This window comes from Phlebotomus papatasi, chromosome 3 (genome assembly GCF_024763615.1).
Source record: "Phlebotomus papatasi isolate M1 chromosome 3, Ppap_2.1, whole genome shotgun sequence".
Lineage (NCBI taxonomy): Eukaryota > Metazoa > Arthropoda > Insecta > Diptera > Psychodidae > Phlebotomus > Phlebotomus papatasi.
Window position 1 is genome coordinate 11,480,876 of NC_077224.1, and position 16,048 is coordinate 11,496,923.

Below are 16,048 nucleotides of genomic sequence, written 5' to 3' on the forward strand. Positions count from 1 at the left end.
GATAATTTTCATTCTTATGAAAGAAATATGTATAGTTAGAATTTGATCACTGATGGTGTAAATTAAAGGTCTTACAAAAATATCGCTAATAGGCTAATACGGGCTTCAGACCTAAGACTTAGCCATATGGCTTAACTTAAGTTCTTATAAATCAAGATGTTTTGGGAAAATTTAACTTAGGATTGGATTAGTAAAGATAAATGACCAATTAAGTTCTCAAAAAACAGTAAAATTGGTTGCTATTTAGGATTTTGAGACCTTCGGAAACTGGGCTAAACCTCTAGTCTGAAGACCTCTTAAGGCTTCGTCATATGGCTTATCTACTTTAATTTCTTATCAATCACGATTTTTTTGGAAAAAATACTTAGGATTAGCTTATTAAAGATAAATGACCTATTAAGTTCTCAAAAAGTAATATAATTGAGACGCTCAGAGCAAAAAAAAACTCTAACTAAGTCGTATGCATTTCCCTATTAAAATAGCGTTTTTTTGCTCTAAGCTCCTCAATTGTTCGCTATTGATTTTCAGCGGTCTTCAGACTAAGGGCTTAGCCCAGTTCCCGAAAGCCTCAAAGTCCTAAATAGCGAATAATTGTGTTGGTGTTTGAGAACCTAATAGGTAACTTATCTTTAACAATCCAATTCTAAATGAAATTCTCCCAAAAAGTAGTGATTGATAAGAAATTAGAGTAGTTAAGCCATATAGCAAAGCCTATATGGGGTAGGGGGAGGCTTTGAACTTTCGCATACAAAAATGATGTTCAAGTTCAGTGATTTTTTCTAACTACCATGCAAACTGTATGGATTCTCCAACTATGCCAAAAAAATGTCTTACTTATAAGGTTTATAATCCCACCAAACAAAATTCCAGGAAATCCTTAGATTTTCCTCCAGAGGAAAATGAAAATTTAATGGCGATTTATCCGATAGATGAATCAAGTTTCTATTATCGCACACGATTCACGCCATCATTGAACACCCCATTTTCACCGTAAATTTTGCACCGGACACTAAAAGTTGCACATCATTGTTTAAAGGGAACTCTAATCTACTTGATTAAACCATTTTTATAAGGAATAAAACATTTTAATATCACTTTTTTGGAACTTTTCTGAGAGATGTTTTATTGACATTAAAAACCATTTTTTTGATTGGTTCTACGAGAATTTCACTCCGGAAACGGTTAAATCTGATGAATACTTTCTTAAAAAGTCCAAATATCACCAAATTTACACGAATCAATAAGTTTTTAAAGCTAAAAATTGACTAAAACTCTGCAAGCGAGAAGACCACACAAGATTCCACCATTCCTCCACGGAGCCGGATATGCACAAAAACGTTTGAATGCGCACCATTGAAGATTTCTCTGTTCCTGCAGCTGCAGGAATCGGGATTTAGCTCAGATATTGAGCTTCAGCAGGTGAACAAGCTAAAATTTTCACAAAACAGCTTCTCACGGACAATTTCTTTTCTTTGTCATGCAAAACAACACAATAGTGAGGTTATGTCAAAGATTGTCAAAAAACCAGTTGTAAACTGTATGAGCTTATTGCAGATGTGATTCTTTCATTGCACATTCAGTTTGTGCAAGCTTGAAAAATATTTTTATATCAAAGAAATGCAAAATTGCTTAATAATTACTCAACTGCAGCCTATTTGAGTCAAATTACTTCTTGTTTATCAATTTTACGATTTTTAAGTTTTCCTTTTTAGTGGTGGATCAAATCGGTAGATTACAATAGATGTGAATATGAGGGATCGTATCTAAAATGAAGTTTCCTGGAAAATATCTGAAAGAAGCAGTCTTCTATATGCGATCGATGAATCTGAGTCAAGTTTGTGAATTTTGTTCCACCCACAAAAAGTGCCTGTTCAGCCTAAAAGATTTTTACATAAATCTGATTCCTAATAACCCTTCTACCCTTTGTGATAGTAGTTTTTCAGAAAAGTGATATTAATTCTGCACAATCGTATGAAATATTGCACAGCAAAATTACAGTTTTGGACCTGTTTTTATTTTTTGTTTCCTGAAACTAGGAAAAAAGGATTAGACTCTCAATTTTTTCAGGAAAGATGGGATTTAAGGTTAGCTATTACAATATATAGCCATATGTGAGATTCATAAAGGAATATGGGAGAAATATGAAGTGTCTGAAGGTAGCGTATGTGCGAACGATCAAAGCCTCCCCCTATATGGGTCTGAAGCCCATATAACGAACAATGGATTTGGTCCTTCTAGAGAAGATTGTGCGAGGGGCTGACAACTAACAACTCCTTCTCGTAAAAATAAAATTGTTACAAAAATTCGCAAGGAGGTGATAGGACAGACTTTTCGAGTCGCCAGGACTGGAGGAGATTAGCGCGAGAGGACCGGTCCCTTAAAGATATGTTGCGCCCACCTTAGTAGGTAAGTAAGTAATAAATACTAAAAGCTAATACCTACTCAGCAAAATTACATTTTTTCATTCATTTATGCCAAGGGTGAACAAAAACCGTTTGAAACTGAATAAACGTCAAAATAAGTTTGTCCAGGCAGCGTTTTTGACCATTATTGACATACAGTTTTCATTTGACGTATATTCGGTTTCAAACGGTTCTTGCTCGCCTCAGATTTATGCAATAACTTAATTCGAAAAGCTTTAGGTTGTGTTAGGCCTAACCTTAAAAAATCTCGATAAATACTAAATAGCAGAACTGCTAAAATATGCCGTTAAAATTACCTTTTTTGTCAGTAAGTAAGAGGTTCCTAAATTATAAAGGTAATTGTGATAATTTTAAAGATAAATTGAGAAATTTGATATGATGTTCTCTACAAAATTATATCAAAGAAAAAAACCATATCTGAGAAACATTATAAGGTTACGTCTAATTGCAGTTTCAAGTGGATGAGGTTATTTGATATTGATTGAAGTAAACCAACTGGTTTTATTTGTCTTTAAAATGCCTAAATAAATTATATCATAAAAATTCAATATAGTTTTGGTAAATTAAAGATATCACAGTAATATTTTAGAATCTAAAGATGAGCGGTTGCAATGGAAAAACTTGGTGAGCGGAATTAGTGTGACCAGTGTAGCGAATTGCAATTGCCACTAGAATTATATCTGCAGTTTTCCGATGTTGTACGAAGTTTAACGAGCCCATGACTGTTTTAGATTATGCCCAATATGACCTCAATTTCGATAACAACTTTTTCTTTACCCAAGCATAGCAAGTCCCATAGAACAGCATTTTTGCTTAGAACGGATATGAATTTAATAAAATATAAAAAGAATATAATAAATTAAGATTTTTTTAAACTTATAAAGCATAAAAATATGGAAGTTTTATGAAAATTTGAATGAAGAGACCCCGTTGTCTTATTTAGCTTAATTCGAAAAGTTTCGGACGAATTGGGGTTTAATCTCATATTTGAAGAAACATTTTATCAGAATCCTTTAATCCAAAATTTATAAATACATTTTTTTAACAAATATACCCGAGAATAATAAATTCGTAATAAGGTTCAAATGTCAAAAATATAGCAAATTTCGGCAATTTAAAATGTTTCTGAGACTGTTTCTTAAATTTTGAAACAAAACCATGTCTAAAAACCTGTCTTTTAAGTTAGATTAGACATATCCTCAAATTTTATAATACCTTCATTAGTTTTAAAAGAATTACGCTGAAAATCCTAATTAAAAAGGGCTGCGACTTTTTGGTCAGTAAAAAATCAAATTTGGTCAGTAAAAAAATCAAATACGGTCAGTAAAAAATAAAATATGGTCAGTAAAAATAAAGAATCTGGTCAGTAAAAAATCAAATTTTATCATCGTATGTTTTTGTCAGTAAAAAATCAAATTTGGTCAGTGAAAAATAAAAATTGATCAGTAAAAAATGAAATTTGATCGGTAAAATATAAAAAATGGTCAGTAAAAAATAAAGAACCTGGTCAGTAAAAAATCAAATTTTCTGTGCTTCGGGAACTTATCTGTATCGCTTGTTGAGGCAAAGCGAAATTTTCCGTGCTTTGGGAAGTTATCAGTAGCACCTGTTTAATTTTTGTACAAAATTTAGGAAAGACGAAATATGAAATACGAAATGGTAAAATACGAAATGTACTAAAATACGAAGTTTCCGCAATACGAAATGTGCAATACTTTTTATCCGGATATGCAAAGTTTTAACTTATTGATTTCCTTTTAGTTTTTTATTGACTAAATTATTATTCACTGTTCATATTTAATTTTCCACTGATTAAATTTCACATTTTACTGATTTAAAAAAAGAAATTACTGATCAAATTTGACTTTTTACCGAACAAATTTGACTTTTCTCCGACCGAATTTGATTTTTTACTGACCAAAAAGATTTTGTCATTAAAAAGTAATTTAAAAAACTTATAAATAACTCAGTTCTATCTCTTCAGAAGACGACCAAGTAAATCTAATCAAAAAAAATCTATGACCATTTAATAAGAACGTTAAAAAATTGCATTAATTTTCATATGGTTTGCTTGATGTTACAGGACACAAATCTAGTTACAAATTTACTTTAGGTGCAACAAATTTATTTTTTTATTCATTTTTCAATATGTTTTTTTTAAGAATATAGAAAAAATTTAAAATTGTTTTCTGTCCGTACACTAAGAAAAAACCTAAAAAGTTAAAACAACTCTATAGCAGAGTTGAATTAACTCTACGAATATCGATGTAATTTTTACTCTTTTTTGTTGTAAATTTTAGTAAATATAGTTGAAACAACTCTTCATGCGAGTTGAATTAATTCGTCGGATATCGATGTAATTATTACTCTTTTTCGATGTAAAATTTCATCTCCACTGAAGTATATGCTTAAGTGTTTTCGTTTTAAGAATATACTTCAGTCAAGAAGATTTTCGTGTAACAAAGTTTATATGGAAAATCAACTAAAAATATGCTTAACAGTGCTTCATAAAGACATGTGCTTGCATCATACGTGATATTTCGCTCGGAACATAGGGAACTTGATGTCAAGAATATATTAATAAAGAAAATGATAAAATAAAAAAAAAAACAAAAAATTGCAAAACATATTTATGTAGGATTGACCGTGGTATGGAGCCACTATCGAGAAAAAGCTCCAGCTCCACCATCTTGAATTGTGATGTAATCTGTTTAGTCTAATTCTGAGTCCCGTTAAACTCCCATTATATAATAATTTCTTGAAATAAATTTTGTTCATTAATTAAACTTCAAGGCTGCTTATTACTCCTCAAACCTTATAAAAATTTCCTTTATTTATTTTGGGATTTGAAAGAGTTATTTTAAGTCTAAAAAAGATTTTTTTTTTAACTCTTGAAACGAGTTATTTTAACTCTTAAAACGAGTTATTTTCAGTCTTAAAAAGAGTTATTTACACTCTTTTGTCATGTAAATTTTAGGAAAAAAAAGTTAAAAGAACTCTTCCGAATATTATACCTAAATAGAAGTAAAATCAACTCTAAAATATAGTTAATCGAAAATCACAACGAAAAAGAGTTAATTCAAAATCTATTCAATTCAATTCAATTTATTGACTCACAAAACTTAGGGTAGTTCCCTCTTACAAATTTGTGGCATAAAAGAAAAAATAAAAAAAAAATAGTTAAAAAAAAGGAAAATGAAGCAAAGTGAAATAAAATATAGCTTCGATTAAGTTTTACTCGAATATTTTTCTGAGTGTAATAAAATTGTGACTAGAGTTATGTCATTGTAACATCAAAATTAGTCAAATAGAGCACTCCCATGACTAGTTTTTAGATAAGTTTATAGATAAGAAAATATTTTTGGATTGATTGCAATATCTGTGAATTCTTGGAAAGGACATCACTGAGAAAGTTTCGTATTAAGGAGGTGACATATTGACCTACCAGCTGCATTTTTGAGCATCTCTATGCATCGCACATGACCGAATTTCTCGGCCAGATCAAACGCCATCGCCCCCGCATTGTCTCTGCGTGAGTAGGAGGCTCCAGCGGCCAGCAGAACGTCCACATTCTGCTCGTGACCATGCTCAGCGCTCAAATGAAGAGCAGTCTGGAAGGCAAGATAAACCATTGTCTAACCTGGCAAATGCATCCAGAAGCATCCTCACCTTCCCATCCATCGCCTGGGCATCGACATTGGCTCTGGCATTGATCAAGAGCTGCAGACAATTGGAATTAGCTGTGACTGCAGCTGCATGAATGGGTGTTCGTCCAAAATTGTCCTGACACTCAATGAGATGTTGCTCTTCCTGGAGCAAATCCACTAGTAGTTCAACATTGTCCCATAGAGCAGCCTGAAACATTGGTAAAAGTATGAGAAAAACTCAGGTAAAGAGCAATAAAAATCGTGAGAAAATTGCACAATTTGCCCGAACTCACCTGGTGCAAAAGTCTTCCTGGGAAATCTTCAGCTTCTGGACTCAGAGACATCTTCAACACTTTCCACTTCACTTTTTCACAACTTTACGGATGTCTTTGGTCATTTTATCACACAATTTTCCTCACAAATTCCCCACAGAAAAACCACCGAGCACTGCGAAAATATTGCACCTTTTTTGTTGACTGACAAATTCCAGGCCCGAAGTGGGGGTAATGTCATTCCAATTGCGTATTGGAAGTGATTGGAAGGCATGGGAAATTGCGCGCTTTTCCACGGGAAGTTCGCCAGGAAAAAATTTAAAAAATATATTTAAAAATAATATTTAATTAAATTATCATTGATCCAATTGGAAAATACAGATATATTTGTAAAGATTCTTGGCTCATTGCACTTGAAACCCCATGATGCCACTCCAGCCAGAAGGGGAATGCTTCCAGGCTTCTGGCACACTAGGAGATTCCCTCCTTGAGCTTTGCAGGTTCCTGGGAGGTCGCTCACGGCGCAGAGGAAGCTAGAGTGGAGCTGAAACCTTCGGCCGAGGCGTCCTTCTCGCAGGATTGCCTCGCAGAGAAAAGGAGACATCACGTTCAGAGGAATGGGATGGTTATTGTCCAGTTCAATGGCGAAGCAGGAAGAATTTTCATCAGTGAGGTCTTCATTATCGGCTAATTGGATGACATTGGATCCATGGGGGGTTGCTAGAGGCTTTTCCCATTTAATCAGAGCCAAATCATTGAATCTCCCGCCTGAATAGTAGCCTCGGTGCTGGATGATCTCACTCAAGATTCTCTCGTACCCTTCGGTGGTTCTGATTGAATAGGATGAAGGGTATTTGGTTCTGCAAGTAAAAAAAGAGTTTAGAAAGATGTTTTTGAGATTCTCTAATCCTACACTGAGAAAAAAAGTGAATCTTAAAATTATATTTTTTGACGACTTAATTTTATTCTCCCAAAAAAGAATAAATTTTATTCTAAAAGAATAAATTTTAATCTTTTCATTCATATCTCTGATTAATTTTTAGTCTTTATTTGACTTAACCCTTTTTTTCCCAACTACCCTAAAGTTATTTTTTTCTTATGTTTGTACGTAATTGCAAAGTAGAAGGTTGAATGAATCTAGGATATTTTTTAAAAGTCTCCAGCTATTTGCTATATAGTAAATATTGAAGCTTAAAAATTACTAATTTTTGAATTCTCATATTGAAAAATTATTTTAAATATTTTTTATACTTCCAATTTTTTTTAAGCAAAACCGTTTTGGAAAAAGAAACTACAATACTCATACATAATATTTTTCATTGGTATAGTCAGAAAAATTACTTAAATTTTTAGGCTATTTTTGTCCCTATCGCTCGTAGAGGTAAAAAATGCACCGAATCAGACTCTGTTGGATTTTCCAAAGTCAGATATCAGACGTTTCATTGATTTTGTTTATCGGTTAAATTTTTATTGTTGATTTTCGGTCCGCAAAAAGTGTCTCGTCGTTAAAGGGTTAAATTCAAATCTCTTGGGGAGACTTGTTCTTATTCTTTACTCTCTCTGAGAGAAAGAAACGAATATAATGCACAGCAATGTGTCCGTGCTGTGTGAGAGAGTGAGAAAAAGAATTGTGCGTCTGACGTGAAATGGTCGGCCATGTTGGCAGTGAACGCCAAGCTGTTAGCACCAGAGGTAAATAAATTTTTTCTTTAGGGTAAATGTCCTAATTCAAAACCATTTCCAGACGCTTCAACTTTGACAGAAGATTCAACGTATTAAGTTCATATTTTTTCTGAAGAGAATTACATAAATTTGCTCCTTGACTCTTCTAGAATGTTACTGTTTAGTGAAAATTCTTTAAATATAATTTGATAACTTCTTAAATACAGGAAAAATACGCCAGTGTAAAATGCTTCTATTGGAAACAAATTAATTCAAATGGAGACAAGGGAAAGTTTCTAATTGGAGACAAACTTGAAGGGTTTGAATTTCGTGGAGCAAGATCACTGTAAGGCTTTTTATCTTATTTTAAGATAGAGCATAGACCGTAGTGTCCATTAGTATCCGAAGAAAGAGAAGCATCGTAGAGCCACTACGGCTCTTGGTTTCTTACAGTCTTTGTACAGTCTAGGAATCTTATATTTCGGTAAATGTTTTGTATTTTTGACATATCTATTAGTAGATTGATAATAGTTGGTGAAAGAAGAACCTTAACCATTTAAGGACGATAGGGTCACCGGTGTCCCAAAAATGAAATTTTTCTACAGCCTTCTAAAGCTATGTTTCGGTTTAAAAAGTCAGAAAAGATGATTTTTTCAGACACTCAATTTTTGACCCTCTCATCCTTAAAGAGTTAACTTTTAGTTTGTGGATATGTGTGCAAGATGCGCAAGTAAGTCCAGGGTTACAGACACAGATTATAGGACTTTCTCATGGAATAGAATAACCGGTATCTATATTTATTTATAGATTTTTTTTATGAAAATTCCGCTTATTTTATTAGTATTTATTCTACCCTAACTTGTAAAAATCATATTTACAATTTCTCACAAATGAGCTTTTTAATACTAAATTTATTTATTGGATTTTTTTAATGACGTTTCAAATTTTTCAGATGATGATGGACTTTAACTCTTTAAAATCAAACATCGTCGGTGATAGTGCATCATTTACAAGCAATTTTGCTCGGATTGTCACAAGCTCTTGTACATCATAGTTCAAAGATAAACCAACTAAGCGGCTATTGAAGAAAATCTATGATTCCATGATGAGATCATTTTTTAACACACAATAATATTTTGTCGTAACTTCCATCGTTTATAAAGCCGTAACTTCCAATGTATGGAGATTCTGGAAGTTACGACAATTTTCTAAAATGCATTATATCAATTTGAATTATTCTAGTGATAATAAGCTCATTTATCTGACTAAATTAGTCAATAATACTGTTATCCCTGTCCCTAAAAGCTTTTATTTCATAAGTTTTATTGAATAAATTTTGTGCGCAACGTCGCTTGTTTTGTTTTGAATAAATGACAGATGGGTAGGGATTTTTCTCACTTTTTTCTCGCAAATATTGAATTAAAATGATTTCATGTTACACTATTCGCATTGTCTTTCGATATTTGTAAGAGCTTATTATAAACGTTTTATTGAGAAATATTGCAATTTTGCTGCAAATTACAAGCCACGCAAACGAGCAAAAGAAGTTACGGCAAATGCTGATTAGAGAAAATTTTGTATGAAAAGTTATCGTAACTTCCCCAAAAAATGAAGTTACGACAAATTCTGATAAATTTTTCTTAATTAAGGGCACTTACGATAATTTTTGTTTAAAATAATTTTTATTGGGCTTTAAAAAGTTTCTTTTTCACAAGTTCGTTTAATAAACAAAATTACGCTGATTCCGAATATGTATATATCTCAAAATCGTAAAAATGAAGTTACAATAAATGCTGATTTAACTGACGATTTATCTTGAAATTAATCTTCTGCAGTCTTAAATTTAATCTGCTATCTTCTAAAAAAAAAGATTCGAAAAAAAATCTTATTTTCAGTTCTGACTTGATTTTATTCTTTATAGGACTAATATTAAGAATAAAAAAATCTTAATATTTTTTAAGCCCTGACTTGAAATTATAAAGAAAAGATTAAATTTTAATCTTTTTTTCTCTCAGTGTAGAAATATGGAAAATATCTCACCCAGCAACGCAATGTGCAGCAGTAACGGCTGCTGTTGAAGTCAAGATTGCAGCTCCACAGACATTGGGAAGTGTCTCATAGGACAGCGACAGAAGCCAGGGAAACTCCTTAATGGCCAATGGACTCCCATCATGCTCCAGGGTATTCTCCGTGAAGGTGATGCTGGATGAACAGTTTGCCGGGATGGGCAGTTTCAGAAGGTGACAGCATTTCTCCATTGGCGCGCACGAATCACTGGAAGTAACAGCATTTTATTGGAAAGCTTTCCAAAGATCATGGAATATAGTGTAGAGTTTGTGTTGGTGCGAGTGTCGCAAGTGTGAAGCAAAAACACGGAAAATATCCTATTTTTCCTCAATTTTCACCTGTAAATCCCATGCATTATTTTGCATAACTACCACAGAATGGTAAGTTGACATCCAAGGGAGCTAATTACCAATAGAACATTAAATAAAAGTTAATGTTTCACGTAGAAAAAAGCTTTTAAATGGGAATTTTGAGGTTAGGATGGCCTTCCAATCCGCCAGGCAATTTAGCATTGAGATTGAATTTTCAAGTGGATATTTCTTGTGTCTTTTTGCAGCAGACCGTTGTGAAAATGTCCACGATACGCTCCACACTTCGACTGCAAAAACATTTGCTGAGCAAATTGCCCGCGAATGGAGCGGTGTCTTCACAGGTGAGTGTGACGTAATCGCCTTGAAAAGTCGTCCGGGAATGACAAATATTTGGTGATTTTTTTTGCAGAGGCTGTATGCACAACAGCGACCCGGATTCTTTTCCCAATTCATCGAGAATATCAAGCAGGAGATGGAGAAGAACAAGGAGATGAAGGAGAGTTTGAAGAAATTCCGTGAGGAAGCTGAAAAATTGGAGCAATCGGAAGCACTAAAGTCAGCCCGGCAGAAGTTCAATACCGTCGAATCGGAGGCTTCAAAGAGTTCAGAAGTGCTGCGAGAGAGGCTGGAAGGTATCAAGGAGAAGGTGCATGATGTGTTTGAGGAGGCTTCAAAGACGGATTTGGGTAAGAAAGCTAGTCAATTTAGTGAAGAGCTTTCGAGGTCCGCGCGGGGAGTTTCGGAGTCAATAGCCGAGAAAGGGCAGCAATTGGGGAAGAGTGGGGCATTTCAGAGCATTTCCAGTGCCACGGAGGCGGTCAAGAAGGAAATTGGGACACAGGGGATGGCCGGAAGGGTGTACAGGAGTCCAGCAAAGCTCCGGAAACGCGTAGAAGTGGCTGCAGCGAGTACAGAGAGAATCTTCGAGGCCAATGACGATGCCCGAGGCATTGAGTTGCACAAAGACAGCAAATTCTACCAATCCTGGGAGGATTTCAAGAACAATAATGCCTACGTGAACAAAGTCCTGGACTGGAAGATGAAATACGAAGAATCTGAGAATCCTGTGATCAGGGCTTCGAGATTGCTGACAGACAAAGTGTCTGATGTTATGGGAAATCTCTTCTCCAAGACAGAATTGTCAGAAACCCTGACAGAAATCTGCAAGATTGATCCGAATTTCGAGCAGAAGCAATTCCTCCGTGATTGCGAAACTGACATTATTCCAAATATCCTGGAAGCCATGGTGAGGGGAAATCTGGAAATTCTGAAGGATTGGTGCTTCGAGAGCACGTTCAATGTGATAGCAACACCAATAAGTCAAGCCCAGAAGGCTGGATACTATCTGGACTCAAAAATCCTCGACATTGAGAATGTCGACCTGGCCATGGGGAAGGTGATGGAACAGGGCCCAGTACTCATCATCACCTTCCAGTCTCAACAGATCATGTGCGTCAGAGATTCCAAGAAATCCGTCGTCGAGGGTGATCCTGAAAAAGTGATGAGAGTAAATTACGTTTGGGTACTCTGCCGAGATCCCAGTGAACTCAATCCCAAATCTGCCTGGAGACTCATGGACCTCTCTGCCAACAGCACTGAGCAATTTGTTTAAGAACCCCCTTTCCCCATCCCACAATTTACCTAGTTAGAAGAAATAAAGCGAAACATCGAGGGTTTTGTTTTTTGTTCTTTTTAAAGAATTATTGTACAAAATTGTCATTGCTTGTTGTATAAAAAAAAAGAAAGAATGAAGGCAAAAAAAAGAAAAGCAAAATCCAGAAAACTCACTGTTTTTCACTTTCAAACACCAAATCCACAGGAGGATCATCACACTGACACTTTGGCACGCAGAAACAATCAATGGAATCATCCTCAGGCTCCTCGGATCTTCCCTCTTCCCGGAATTCCTTCTCCTGACGATTCTTTCCAGCTGCTTCCATTAGCGCAGGGTTTAGCCACCAAAATTCCCCGGACACTTGCGCCAGGGCACTTCTTTGGGCCACAATGGCCAGAAAACACAATCCCCAGATCATGATCAATCAGTTTCACGCACAGACACCAACTGACTCGCAAATCGCGCGCGATCAACTTTAAATCCAACTCATGCTGCTCTGCAGTCAGTGACGAATGGGGCACTGCTGCCCAGGGGCGCTAAGATCATAATATTATGATAAATCGTACCGATAAGTCTCGTAGTAGAAGGATCAGTCAATCCTGAGGCACTGTCCAGTAGGGGAATTCTGTAACGATATGACAATGTCATATGACAAATTTTCGTAGTAAATTCAGGAGTAAGGATAATGTTACCCTTTAAGGACGAGAAGCTTTCCGCTGAACGAAATTCAATGAAATCAAGTTTCCCTCGATATTTTAGCCTAGATAAGAGATTTACGGTTAAAAAGAAATTTTCCCATCCCTAAGAGTCCTGAAAAACTATGGGTCATATATGACCCAATCGCCCATAAAGGTAAAAAACCACAAAATTTTCAAGACGACTAGTTTACTCGTTTGTTCTGTTATTTTTGAAAGATAAATAATTTGAATATATTTGTAATAATTAAAAAAATATTTAGAGTACGAGTAAAAATTAAAACGATCAAAAATTAATTTAAAAAAAAAATATCATTCAACTTTTGGTCTCAAAGACTCTCGAAGACTGGTACACAAAAGCAATAATTTTTATGAAAAAATGTATTATTGTTTACTTCATTTTTAATTTTTATCTTAATTTTTTTTTTAATTTTGTCGCATGCCTCACAAATACAATTGATCTTATAATCCTCTTTTTTGATAGCACCATGTGAACCTCAGTTTTCTTTGAAACATGTTTGATGGTAATGGGTTGGTGTGATGTTGTTTGTCTCTGGGAATTTCAGACGTACAGTTGCACATTGCTGTGGATCTGGGAGTTCTTCCGGAGTTGATGCGTTTTCGATGAAGACTTTAAAATCCACTTCATCCACGTCTTGTTCCAAATATATTATATCACTTTCGTTCAGGACAAGATTGTCGGCATCATCGCTATCTTCCGGGCATAATATGTGGATGATTTCGGGTTCATTGATCATGACTTTTTTTCCATTTTTGAAGTCATGTACAAGAGTAAAAAGTTATGAATTTACAACATATACGTAGAAGTGTTTTATAAATTATCAAAATATTACCTTCTTCAGTCAGTATTTCACTGGGAAATCTCAGCTAAATTATATTATCACACAATATTACACCAACGACTCCTTCATATTATCATAGACGAAAGGTAGAAAATTTTACTCATACATACAAGTCGCCGATAGGTATGTCGAAGCCCAACGGCTTTTGCCGATTGCCCGCTCGACGTGTCGATGATATAAGAGAGACGAGAGAAATGATGAGAAAGGAGAAGAACGATGTTTTTTCGTTCTGTAATGTTCTGTTCTGCAATGACCGCCTAGAACCGTACTTCTTCTATATGAAATATTGTATTTTTTGAGTTGGAGGATATATTAGAAAAATATTACTAATGTAATTTCTCTATTCTTTTTTCCCGTTCAATCATATTTCCATATTTCAGATGAATATCAATCTTTGCATAATCTTTTGGAATCACTGATCTACTAGAGATCAAATTAATTCATAAATCATAAAAGTATTTGAAAAGCAGAAAATCGGTACTTAACCGATTCATTACCGAAATGTTCACCAGGACCAGCTCTAAAACATATCCAAAAATCATTGAAAAAGCTTGGGCCAATTTTGAGAAAAATTGGAAATACCTCAATTTTGACCTATTTTTGGGGGATAGGGAACGTATGAAATGGGAGGGGGGAAAACTAAAGAGGTTGGGTACAAGATAATGTCATTTGAGGAAGGGTCACCGAAGACCGGAAGTCGATATTTCTTGCCGTTTAAGCTCCAGAACAGTGAGAAGTTGAAAAAAAGTCGATTATATAACTGCTCTCCCTTTGAGTTCGAGCAGTAAAAAAGAGAGGGGATAGTAACGTGATCTAGTGCCGCACCAATAAAAACGCTTTATAAAGTGACTACCGAATACATTCAAACCTCTACCTATCGTCTATGGTAATATGAAGGAGTCGTTGATTACACGAATAATTAACTATTTTGCGCACACATACACAAAAACATGAAACAGTCTAACCTCAAATCTTCGAAAATCCACTAGAGACAAATTCGGTGTTTTTTACCTTTATGGACGATTGGGTCATATATGACCCATGAAAATTATGAAGCTTTCTTGAAAATACCAATAAACTATAATTTTTACTTTATTGAGAAATATTATGTATAGTTATTATAGTTTCTACTAGTCCCAAGAGGTTTTGCTTAAAAAATTAGAAATATTAAAAATATTAAAATTCAAGCAACAATGTGAAAATTTGAAAATTCGTCATTTTTGAGCATAAATATTTTTTATATAGCAAATAGCTGAAGATTTGCAAAAAATGTCCTAGATTCCTACATCTTTCTACTTCGTGATTATGTACGAACATTAGAAAGAAATAACTTCAGGTAGTCAGGAAAAATTATTTTCTGTATGGGTCACGGGTGACCCAATCGTCCTTAAAGGGTTAAAGGCCAGGCCAGTGAGCATTACATGCAAGGGGGAGATATTAGTCGAAAAATCGTGTACACCACTTCCAGCACTTCCTAAATTTGTATAGAAAACGTCACAGACTTCCACACTTCTGGAAGTGCCATAGATGATTTCCAGCAGGTCTTGCACTCCCAAGCACTTCCGGCGTTTGAATTTAAAAGACATGCCTAAAATCTTATTTGAATTTTCTTCAACTTATTTTTGCTTTTTTGGATATCGTAATTGCATTTTAATTTAATTGAAAATAAAATTTATATTATAATTATTTCTCTTCGAAGGTAAATTTCCTATATTAATCTGGAAAAGTTATTCATACGGAATTATTCTGCAAACGTCAGTCTTATGATAAATTTATCTTTTTCACGAAGACCAAATATTCAAAATAAAAAATAGTAATTCAGAAAAAATATGAAATAAGAAATTCGCATAGAAACAAGAAGTGTATTATCACTTAACTACAGTCGAGTTCCTCAAATTCGAACTCCTTAAATTTGAACGACGGTTGAATTCAAAATGTAAAATATGAGGTTATGTAAAGAAAGTTTTGTGTGGTATTTGATTTAGAACCATTTTTCTCTGATGTTTCCTCAATAATATCGTATTATATTAACTTCCGCAACAAATTCCATTTATTTCACAATAAATTAAATTGATATATTCCACTATGCAACAAATTCACAACTTTTTTTGTTAACGGAGATCTTACATGGTACGTTTGATAGAGTCAAGTCCCCTGATTAAGAATCTGGTCTTGGTTTTGCTCCTATACGTAACAATTTTTTTTATTAATACTTTTATATTTTTTCTGCTTTGCCTTACATTATCCTTTATATCTCAGGTTCTAGTGAACGGAACTTGAAAAGTGTGGGTGCGTTGGAAAGCTCATTAGTCGAGCTTAAATTTTGATTATTACAAAAAACCTTGTAAAACCACTCCTTCATGGTGTAAAATTGAAGTTTCTCTAAAAATTACCAAAAAAATGGTCCTAAAGTGAGGTTTTAAAAATTTGTATAAAATAAACTAAACAAAATATTAAAAATCCAATGATACCAGGTGATAGGCCACACTTAGC

General features: G+C 34.3%; 3 protein-coding genes across 4 annotated transcripts in view; 1 reads left to right on the top strand and 2 right to left on the bottom strand.

The window, feature by feature from the left end:
* LOC129807741 (leucine-rich repeat serine/threonine-protein kinase 1) overlaps window positions 1–6,552 on the bottom strand; it is a 38,650-nt gene extending 32,098 nt beyond the window's left edge. For both annotated transcript variants that reach the window (XM_055857193.1, XM_055857192.1), the window contains exons 1-3: window positions 6,364–6,552; window positions 6,093–6,278; window positions 5,869–6,034 (exon numbers count right to left, since the gene is read on the bottom strand). In XM_055857193.1, the coding sequence (XP_055713168.1) occupies window positions 5,869–6,034; window positions 6,093–6,278; window positions 6,364–6,414 (403 nt within the window). In that variant the 5' untranslated portion in view covers window positions 6,415–6,552. The remainder of the gene's footprint in view (window positions 1–5,868; window positions 6,035–6,092; window positions 6,279–6,363) is intronic.
* Window positions 6,553–6,670: 118 nt separating this feature from the next.
* On the bottom strand, window positions 6,671–12,497 carry LOC129807744 (chymotrypsin-like protease CTRL-1). Its single transcript, XM_055857198.1, has 3 exons — window positions 12,171–12,497; window positions 10,045–10,278; window positions 6,671–7,202 (listed from the first exon to the last, which is right to left on the bottom strand). The coding sequence occupies exons 1-3, from the start codon at window positions 12,413–12,415 to the stop codon at window positions 6,674–6,676; spliced, it is 1,008 nt and encodes a 335-aa protein (XP_055713173.1). The 5' UTR covers window positions 12,416–12,497; the 3' UTR covers window positions 6,671–6,673.
* LOC129807743 (mitochondrial import inner membrane translocase subunit TIM44) lies at window positions 10,313–12,165 on the top strand. Its single transcript, XM_055857197.1, has 3 exons — window positions 10,313–10,451; window positions 10,628–10,723; window positions 10,792–12,165. The coding sequence occupies exons 1-3, from the start codon at window positions 10,449–10,451 to the stop codon at window positions 11,992–11,994; spliced, it is 1,302 nt and encodes a 433-aa protein (XP_055713172.1). The 5' UTR covers window positions 10,313–10,448; the 3' UTR covers window positions 11,995–12,165.
* Window positions 12,498–16,048: the final 3,551 nt, after the last annotated feature.

What these genes read in the sequence shown, in the direction of transcription:
- LOC129807743 (XM_055857197.1), top strand. An exon ending in ATGGAGCGGTGTCTTCACAG is followed by an intron (nt 10,724 to 10,791) that starts GTGAGTGTGACG and finishes TTTTTTTTGCAG; the next exon opens with AGGCTGTATGCACAACAGCG.
- LOC129807744 (XM_055857198.1), bottom strand. Translation starts at nt 12,415, where the DNA reads ATGATCTGGGGATTGTGTTTTCTGGCCATTGTGGCCCAAAGAAGTGCC. An exon ending in GTGTTTGAAAGTGAAAAACA is followed by an intron (nt 10,279 to 12,170) that starts GTGAGTTTTCTG and finishes TGTTACTTCCAG; the next exon opens with TGATTCGTGCGCGCCAATGG. An exon ending in GCTGCACATTGCGTTGCTGG is followed by an intron (nt 7,203 to 10,044) that starts GTGAGATATTTT and finishes TTTTACTTGCAG; the next exon opens with AACCAAATACCCTTCATCCT.